We start from the raw sequence: 9,528 nt of genomic DNA on the forward strand, positions 1-9,528 counted from the left end.
GCTCCCAGAATCAGCCAAGGATCTGCACCCCCAGCCCTTCCCCAAACCGGTCTTTGTCCACTCCCTGCACAGGCAGTGACCACAGAGCTTTTCCAAGGCAGGAAAGCGCTGTCAACAGGGAACCAGAGGATGGAGAGGGGCTGCAGCCCCTCTTTGCAGCCAGAATTTACCCACAGCCACTCTCTCAGCTGGGAGGGTTTGGGGCGGCAGCACAGCCACCCTCACGTGCAGCCCTGAGGGTGACAAGGGTGTGAGGATCCACACCCACCATTGCTCCCTGGAAAACGCCTGCTGCTTCCCATCTTTTCTATCCGTGCTCACCTTCTGCCTCCAGCCCGTGCCAGTGGCTGGGAAGGATTGTGAGCTGCTCAGGGCAGGGTTGGGCAGCTGGGAATGGAGGGTTCTCAGTGTCCCTTGGGAGATGGGAGCTGTTGCTGGGTGCTCCAGCATCTCCCTGGCTGCTCAGCCTGTGGCTGGTGGGATGCAGAGGAGGATCCCGAGGCTGTGCCCCTGTCCTGGGGCAGGACACACCTGGAGCTCCTTGTGCCAGGTGAGAAGTGCAGCCATAGCAGCTGAGCTGCAGCTTTTCTGCTGGCACAGCCAGGGGTGGAGACACATTCCCCAGGCACTGAGGAGCCACAGCTCCACATCCATGATTCCAGCCCCTGGCTGGAGCTTGAGGAGGACCTGGGAGGCTTTACAAGAGAAGCACACAGATGCGCCATGAGAACCTCAGCCCCTCCCTGCTGCTCTGGGAGTGGAGCTGATGTTCACCCATGGTGTTCCCAGCTTGCCCAGCAGCCCCAGCACTGCCCTTGGAGCCCTTATCCCTTGCAGGAGCCGGAGCCATGCGCGTAGCCGTCATCGGGGCCGGGGTGATCGGGCTCTCCAGCGCCCTGTGCATCCATGAGCAGTTCCACAGCCTGGTGCCTTCCCTGGAGCTGGAGGTCTACGCTGACCGCTTCACCCCCCACACCACCAGCGACGGGGCGGCCGGGCTGTGGCAGCCCTACGTGAGTGACCACGGCAACCTGCAGGAGACGTAAGGCAGCAGCAGCAGGAGGAGGAGGAGGAGGAGGGTGCTGTGTCCCTTTCCCTGTGTGCCATGAACTGCCCTGGCACAGCTCCATGGGCCTGGCAGAGCCACCACTCTTCCCTTCTCATCACAGGCTCTGGAATAAAGAGACATTCGATTACTTCCTTGGGCATCTGCACTCCCCAGCAGCCAAGGAAATGGGACTTTTCCTCATTTCTGGCTACAACCTGTTCACGGAGCCGGTGCCGGTAAGGAGCAGGTCACAGCCAGGGCTGGGAAAGGCTCCAGCTCAGCGGCTGCCTGCGGTGGGCAGGGCTGTGCTTCTTCCCAGCCAATGCTTCCCGATATTTCCAAGTTTGCCTTGTGACAGTGCCTGGGACATGGTGTTTTCCGTGCTCCCAAGGCAATATTGCTGTGAGGAAGGGTTGAGCCCTAGGAGAGCAGGAGTGACAGAGCCTCTCCAGCTGTGCTGGCAGCTGCACACTCACCTGTGTCTCTCTGGGATGGGCTGTGTCCCATGATCTCCCCACAGCTTATGTCCCACGGTGATCCCGGTTCATTAATGATCTCAGAGCCCTTTCTCTGCTGTAGGACCCATCTTGGAAGAACATTGTCCTGGGATTCAGGAACTTGACACCAAAAGAACTTGAACTCTTCCCTGGTTACAGGTATTTTTCAGTCTGTTTTTTTTGGAGACTCACGTAGGACAGTCCTGGATACCTCCTGAATACAGCCCTGGCATGGGGCAGCAGGAGAAGGAACTGCAGGCATAGAAGTGTCCTCACTTCTTTAAAATTGCTTCCCTTAAAATAAGTAGGAAAAAATTCAAATGGCCAAAAAAGCAGCAACCCAGCACAGAAACCCTTCCAGCTCCTCTCTTACCTCACCAGTGTCAAAATGGGGGAGGAAAACCAGAAGGTATTTTATGCTGTAAAAAGGGAGGAAAAAATCATGCAGTCATGTGAGAAGGGTCCCAGGGGTACTTGGGGTCCCAGATCCACAGTGGCTGTCAGGAACACTGGGGCAGGAGGCTCCTGTAGGTCCTCACAGACTCTTCTCCCCCTCTTTCAGCTATGGCTGGTTCAACACGGCGCTGATGCTGGAGGGCAGGAGTTACCTGCCCTGGCTCACCAACAGGTGAGTGCAGCTGCTCTTGTTTCCCCTGGCTGCAGGTGTGGATTTTCATCCTGCACATCAGGATAGGGTATCCAGAGATGCATCCCTGGGAAGCAGGGAAGAGGGTCTGGAATTCCTGTTCATTGCCCCATTGGGGTAACACTTTAACAGTGAGCCCAGGAGTGGATCTTTTGCATGACAAAAATTAAAGTAATGGGATAACTGGAGCTGCATCCAAGAGCTTTGGAAGAATTTGGGGCTTGATTTTATTCCTGCAATTTTTAGTGCTGAGCAGGTGTCCTGGTATTGAAAACTTGCTTTTAATTTGCCAGTAACAAATGAACTTGTGCTTCCCAGGCTGACGCAGAGGGGAGTGAAGTTTTTCCATAAGAAGGTTGAGTCTTTCCAGGAGGTGAGTGGGGATGTGGAGCCAGGGCAGAGGGCACAGCCCCATCCCAGAGTGGAGAAGCAGCATCCAACAGCAGGTGCTGTTCCCAGATATTCCCTGGCACAAGTGATGGGCCAGGGGACAAGACTATGCCAAGATCCAGGAAATAAATTCTACCAGGAAAAATAAAGGGTCTTGGGTATTGAGGGATAGTTGATGGAGGATGGGGTAGAGCATTTATCCAGCATGGATTGGCAGCTTTCCCTGGAATGGCTTGGTGGCACACATGGGCTGTCAGCAGGAGCTGGCTGGGGAAGCTGGGCCCTGGATCTGGCTGGCCCTTATGGTTTATCCATTTCCTGGCTGCTGGAAAGAGCACTTGGCTCATTTGGAAGCAGGAATGTTGTGCCTCTGTGTGCTGCTCCCAGCCGTGTCCCTCTCTCCTCAGCTGTTTTCCCAGGGTGTGGATGTGGTGCTGAACTGCAGCGGGATGCGAGCTGGGGACCTGCAGCCTGACCCAGAGCTGCAGCCTGGCCGGGGCCAGATCATCAAGGTGAGCTGAGCCAGGCCCGGGGGCTTCCCAAAAATCCCTCTGTTACCACGAGGAGTGTCTGTACCCTCTGGGGAAAACCTTGGGCTTGTGGCTGGATCCACACTGGGATTGGGTCCTGATTCCCAGCAAACACTCCTCAGCTGAAACCAACCAGGATCCCATTCCTGGGTCAGCTCTGGGAATGCCCTCAGTCTCCAGCCTGTTTCTCCGTAGGGTGAGGGCTGTGGGAGGTCAGAGGCACAATGTTGACAATAAAAACACATAAAATCTTTGGGAAAAGATGGTGATTATTTGGAGAAACACAGGAAAGAAGGAAACTCCTCCCTACCTGCGCTCCTGTTTTCCCATCTTCCCAGGGAAGGCAGCACAGGGAGTACAGTGTCCCTCGTGTCCCTCCCACTGCCCCCAAAGCCTGGCACCCACTCTCCTCCTCTTCATCTCCCAGGTCCTGGCCCCATGGGTGAAGCATTTCATCATCACTCACGACGTGAAATCCGGGATCTACAACTCACCCTACGTCATCCCAGGGTAGGTGACGATGGCAGAGGCAGGGCTGGCTGGCACTGGTGACACTGTCAGTGTCCCCAAAGCCTCATCTGGGACATGGTGTCTGCCAGGTCTGGCTTCATCCCTGGTGCTTTTCTTGGCTGTGTGGGAGAAGAGCAGAAGGACGTGGGCAGCAAAGCCAGGGAATTCCCAGTCGGCACAGAGAACACCATGGTGCTTCCATGTCCTGTCCTTTTCCAAGGACCAAAATCCACCAAAGATAACTCAGTCCTGGTCAAATCCCCAAAACAGCCAAACACTGACAGTGGAGTGAATATTTTGGGGGACATATTTTGTTTTCACATCTATAGACATCTTTATTATTAATGGTGTGGACCAAACTGTGGTGCAGCAGCTCAGGGTGGGGAATGGCACTGCTGATCCATGCTCCCATAAAAACAGGGCAGGAATTCTTTTACTTCAACAAAACCTCCCTGGGAAAGCTCAGCCTTCTCTTCACTGTCCCCTGAGCTGCTGGTGAGCCTGGGGGCATCTCATTGGGTTTGTCATAGAATCATGGAATATCCTGAGCTGGAAGGGACCACAGGGATCAAGCCCAACTCCTGGCCCTGCCCAGGGAGCTACACCATGGGATAAATAAATCCATCTGCTGTTCATCCCAGCTCTGCTTCCTCCCAGGGGTCTGCAGTGACCCTGTGCTGAGCTGTGGCAATGGAGAGGGGTCTTTGAGCAGGAATTTGAATGCTGCATCTCTGGCACTTCCTATTGTCCTAATACTTCAGGCTTAGGCAGTAAGCCAGGATGTAAACAGGAGCTTTGCAGGCTCACAGCCCCCATGCAGCGTATCCCGAGTGATTCCTGGTCACAGTCCCAGCCACAGATGAATTCCTCTGCCTGTGCTTGTTTTAGCTCGAGCTGTCAGAGCTGGCCACCAGGCTGATCCCAAAGGGAGAGCTGGACCCAGTGCTCATGTGGAGGACTCAGCCCTGGAAGGTCCCTCCTTTTGTTTTTGTGCTTCCCAATGATCAAACAAGGTTTTGGAAGGGTCCAGCCGGTACAGATCCCTCCAGGCCCCCCTCAGCCTTAACCTGCCTCCTGTCCTTTGTTAATCCACAGGAGTTTTGGGCAGCAGCAGCACCAATCTGTTCTCTGTGTTCCCCTCCAGAGCCATCCTGTTCCTTCCAGCTCTTCCTGAGCCAGGCAGGAGCAGACCTGTTTGATAAGGATGGAATTATCTGTCTGCTTTGCCCAGACAAGGAAGGGCTGACAGGATTTAATGAGTGACTTGCTCATGAGCAGATGTGCAGGCGCCGCTCTCCGCCTGCTCCGTGTGGGAGTTTCTCCCACTGGAATATTTTGCAGGCTCAGGGTGTAGCAGGATCCAACATCACACTCACACAGTGTCCCTCCATGTGGTGGCCCCACAGGGGACAGCTGGGAACAGGCCACCACCGTGTGTCTCCTTTGGCTCCTGGTGCAGGAGCAAGCTGACGGTCCTGGGAGGGATTTACCAGCACGGAAACTGGAGTGAGGAGAACAGTGCCAAGGATCACAAATCCATCTGGGACAACTGCTGCAGGCTGCTCCCGACTCTCCAGGTGGGTGACCTGACTGCCAGCATGGGGCACGGGGAGCTGGCCAGCTCAGGATGCAGGAATGGCTGCTGGGCCAAACCACAGGACCTCGATGTTTCCATGAGTTTCTGTGTGTCCATCACAGACACCCAGGACTCTTCCACCTGCCTGAGGCAGGGCTGGGGCGGAGACAAGGTTTGGAGGGATAATAATTACTCATGTAGCTGGTAAAAAATAGAAGCAGAGCTTTGGGAGGTTCCAGCCCTTTGGTTGAGGTGTCCCCACACCTTTAGAGGAGGGTTGTGTGGGGTGAGGCTGGGTTGTGTCCACTCCCAGCGCTGCTGTTATCCCCTGGATCAGCAGGAAAGGTAACAGGATTTGGCACAGGGATTTGCCTCAGCTCCAGGCTGGCACTGCCATCCCAAATTGTTCTCCCTGAAGCTGCTGCAGGATGGGGAACTCCCTGTCCCAGCTCATCTCAGAGCTCACCTGGTGCTGTGAGGTTTTGCTGGTGGGATTCCAAGGAATGCTGTGCAGTGCTGATGTGGTTTTGCTTCCAGAAAGCGAAGATTGTCGAGGAGTGGAGCGGCCTGAGACCAGCACGGCCCTCGGTCCGCCTGGAGCGGGAGAGCATCCGCCTCGGGAATCTCCAGGCAGAGGTACCCACACAGCCCCGGGGGCTGAGTGTAATTAATGACTGTGTTAATTGTGCCCCGGTCATGATTGTCCCTCTCTCCATCTCCCCACCAACATCGAGGGAATCTTTGAGCCCAGGGATAAACGTCAGAGAAACTGAAACAAATTATTGATGTGGCTGCCCCATCCCTGGAAGTGCTCAGGGATCGGTGGGAGCAACCTGGATTTAGTAAGAGCTGTCCCTGCCCACAGCAGGGGATGGAACAAGACAGGCTTTGAGATTCCCCCCAATCTATCCTGGGATTCTATGTTTCTCCCCCAGGTGATTCACAACTACGGCCACGGTGGGTTTGGGATCACCATCCACTGGGGCTGTGCCATGGCAGCGGCGCGGCTCTTTGGGAACATCCTGCAGGAGAAGAAGCAGCTGGCCACCCCCCCAGGGCCCCGCTTGTGAGCACCTGCTCCCCTGGAATATGTGACAACAGTAGCTTAGGAATCACAGCAGAAGGATGGGAACAACACAGGGATACACGCACGGGCTGCTCCACCCTGCTCCAGCTCTGGCTCTCAGCATCTCATTTCCAGGTCTCTGTCGTTTTCCAGATGGCTCCACTTCTCCCACAGCCTGCCTAGAGGAAGGGCTATCAGATATGGACTAATCATCCATGACAAAGTGCTGTTTGGGGTCAGGCTGCAGAGGGCAAGCTGGGTTCAGCTGAACCCTAGGCAGTCCTGCAGTTCATCTGCACCAGGGGACAGGATCTGAAACAGAGCTGGGGACACCTGAGGTCTGTGCTGGCTGCTCCAACACCCAGTGTGTAATTAGATTTACAGGCTCCCCCCCAGGAGGCGAAAGCTCCTTAGTAGGAAGAAGCTCTGAGGCTCCCAGGGAAGTAACAGCAGCTCTGGGAGCACGTGCCTGGCTTACACCAGTTTTCCTCACATTCCTGCCAGGACAGAGCTCGGCCCACAGCACCTGCTTAGTGTAGCTGGCACCAGACAGCAGCACTTGCCTAAAATGGCCTTTTCAAATGATGTTTTAGCAACAAAAGCAATTTGTTCCAGCCCTGTGGTCTTGCCAGGCTCTATATATAGCAGAGAGCATAAGAAAATAGCTTTTCTTGTCCCTAAAACTCCCACGGGCCCCTCAGCTTCCCATTTCTCCCAGCTGTGGGACACAGCTCAGAGAGAGGGCCTGGCTTGGGAAAGGTTGTGCCTCTAAGAAGAGGAGCAGGACTTTTTGGCATGTTCAGGGACACTGTTGGGGACCAAACACACTGCTCTGAAGATACAGCCTGTCTGATTTTCCCATGGCACGTGTCTTTCCTGCTTTACAAACCATCCCAGACAGGGCACTGGACGATGAGGAAGCCTCAAATCCAAATCTGAGCCCAGCACAGTGCGTGGCTCACTCTCCTGTGTGGATAAGCCAAGAGTTCCTTACTCATCCATGATGCAGCTCCTCTCTGCAGATGACTCCGTGTGCCAGGAATAGCTCGGCAGCGTGGGCCGTGCTGCGGCCGCGCCTCGGCGATTTGGGAATGCCCGAGTGCATCTCCGTGCCGTGGGCTCAGCAAACAGCTGGGCAGGGGAAACTGGGAGCCAGTTTGTCCAAAGGAATTTCCAGCTTCCCTGGAAATGTTGCTGTCACTGTGTAAAGTCAGGAAAAGGGTAGGAAAAGGAAAACAAAAGCTGGAGAAAATTCCCTGCTGGTTAATGCTGAACTCAATAGTCTGTGATCCCACCTCTGGAAAAGCCATTCAGGGGAACTGGATCCCCTTGGTTTCACTTATTCCAAATAATTCAGGAGCATGTTCTGTGCTGTAAATCCAGCCCCACTTTGGTGATTTTGGGAAAATTCTGCTGGGTGTAGGAAATTATTGTACACCTGGCAATAAGATTCTTGGGATCTCAGAGCCTGCAGGAGCCACTGCCCTGTGATCTCACATGGCCTCTTGGCAAACAGGAATGGGCTGATCTGTAATTTTATTTGCAGGTTAATTCTGTTTGTTTTCTAAAGGCCTCAATTTAATCTGTGTGACCAATAAAAGGAATGTTCAAATCTCCTGTGCGTGATGCTTGTTCCTCTTAGTGATGGCACGGGCAGGGCCTCAAATGATGATTCCATAGAAACATCCCAGGAGATCATCATTCCATGTCTCCACACACATTTGTCCTAGACATTTCATCCTGAAGGAGTAGGAGTCATCACTGCAGATTCCAAGCAGACCAGAGAACCTGGAATATCATTGTGTGAAGGCCTGTGACTGCTGACAGTCCCCAGGGCATTAAGAACTCACAGAAATCACAGAATCATGGATCTGGATGGGAAGGGACCTTCGAGATCATCCAGTCCCACCACCCTGTCAGGGCACTTTCCACTATCCCAGGTTTCTCCAAGCCCTGTCCAACCTGACCTTGGACACTTCCAGGGATGGGGCAGCCACAGCTTCCCTGGGAAAATTCCCCACTGAGGGACTGAAGCTCTCTCCTGAGGCCAGGGAGAGGTCAGGGAGTCGGGGAATGGGGTCTGGACAATTCCTGCATGTCCTCTGACACACACAAAACTCCACCTCCCATGTCCAGTGTCAGCCCATTTTAGAAGCTCCCAGTTCTCCACAAGGATCTCCTGTGACCCAGAACAAAGCTGGAAGCACATCAAGTATCAGGGAGGTTGGCAAACAGCAGCTCTGGCGTTTGGGAAAACTCCTGCCAGAGCTCAAGGAGCATTTGGACAATGCCCTCAGGCACAGGGTGGGATTGTTGGGGAGTTTGTGCAGGGCCAGGAGTTGGACTGGATGATCCTTGTGGATCCCTTCCAGCTCAGGATATTCCATGATGCTGAGAATGAGCTTTAGAAATGCCCCAGGATGCCAAAAAGTAACCACAGAAGAAAGAATATTGCCCCCCAGCGTTGCTTCAGCCACACAAACCCTTCCAGTTCCCAACTATTTCCATTCCCAGGAATGAGGCTCTTCATCCCAGGCTGGGAGAAGGAAGATGGATGCATTCCCTGCATTAGCATGAGGAGGATTTGCAGCTCGTTAGTCATTTTGACTCATCCTTGAACCACCTCCTGCCTATAAATTATTTGGCATCAAAATAAGAATATCAGTGACAGGGCAGAGGAAAATAGGGTTGGGCACTTAATTATGGTTTAGAAAAATGATAGGGAAATGAAGGGTTTATATTAAAATGCAAATTAGTAGAAGGAACCCTCCCTGCCCCAAACATGTGGAGCCACCTGATGCCAAAAAAACATCCAGGGAAGAGGCCAAACTGCCTGGGGTTTAATGTCCAAACTGAATGAAATACGAAAAACAACTAAAGATTTAAGAGAATTTTAAAAAATCACAGAATCCCAGAATGGTTTGGGTGGGAAGGGACCTTGAAGTTCATCTAGTTCCACTCCCTGCCATGGGCAGGGACAACTTCCACTATCCCAGGTTGCTCCAAGCCCTGCCCAACCCTGCCTGGAACACTTCCAGAGACGGAGCATCCACAAGATTTTGCTGTAGTGAGGTTACTTACAATGGGAACAGGAATCCTGTGACTTTTCTTTACATCTAAATACACAAAACAGACAGAAAATGAGTCAGAGCTGCAGAGTGCTGATCCCTGTAGCTTAAACTTCTGAAAACCAAGACAAAAAAAAAAAAAAAAAAAGCAAAGTTTTGACCCCTCCTAAACATCCCCCAGAAGAGCCAAAAACTTC

At 53.3% G+C, this 9,528-nt stretch overlaps 2 protein-coding genes across 2 annotated transcripts in view; one reads left to right on the plus strand and one right to left on the minus strand.

Moving 5' to 3' along the window:
- Window positions 1-3,623, minus strand: part of SSH1 (slingshot protein phosphatase 1) — a 38,669-nt gene extending 35,046 nt beyond the window's left edge. The window contains exons 1-4 of the mRNA XM_086856066.1: window positions 3,606-3,623; window positions 1,919-1,964; window positions 1,525-1,839; window positions 322-1,172 (exon numbers count right to left, since the gene is read on the minus strand). The gene's annotated coding sequence lies outside the window, so the exon portion shown is untranslated. The remainder of the gene's footprint in view (window positions 1-321; window positions 1,173-1,524; window positions 1,840-1,918; window positions 1,965-3,605) is intronic.
- Window positions 849-7,877, plus strand: DAO (D-amino acid oxidase). The gene is made up of 10 exons (XM_023937397.2): window positions 849-1,042; window positions 1,170-1,284; window positions 1,628-1,704; window positions 2,108-2,173; window positions 2,510-2,564; window positions 2,989-3,093; window positions 3,539-3,621; window positions 5,081-5,198; window positions 5,735-5,833; window positions 6,133-7,877. The coding sequence occupies exons 1-10, from the start codon at window positions 849-851 to the stop codon at window positions 6,265-6,267; spliced, it is 1,047 nt and encodes a 348-aa protein (XP_023793165.2). The 3' UTR covers window positions 6,268-7,877.
- Window positions 7,878-9,528: the final 1,651 nt, after the last annotated feature.

This window comes from Cyanistes caeruleus, chromosome 18, assembly GCF_971803275.1.
Source record: "Cyanistes caeruleus chromosome 18, bCyaCae1.hap1.1, whole genome shotgun sequence".
NCBI lineage: Eukaryota > Metazoa > Chordata > Aves > Passeriformes > Paridae > Cyanistes > Cyanistes caeruleus.

What these genes read in the sequence shown, in the direction of transcription:
- DAO (XM_023937397.2), top strand. Translation starts at nt 849, where the DNA reads ATGCGCGTAGCCGTCATCGGGGCCGGGGTGATCGGGCTCTCCAGCGCC. An exon ending in TGTTCACGGAGCCGGTGCCG is followed by an intron (nt 1,285 to 1,627) that starts GTAAGGAGCAGG and finishes TCTCTGCTGTAG; the next exon opens with GACCCATCTTGGAAGAACAT. An exon ending in TCGGGAATCTCCAGGCAGAG is followed by an intron (nt 5,834 to 6,132) that starts GTACCCACACAG and finishes TTTCTCCCCCAG; the next exon opens with GTGATTCACAACTACGGCCA.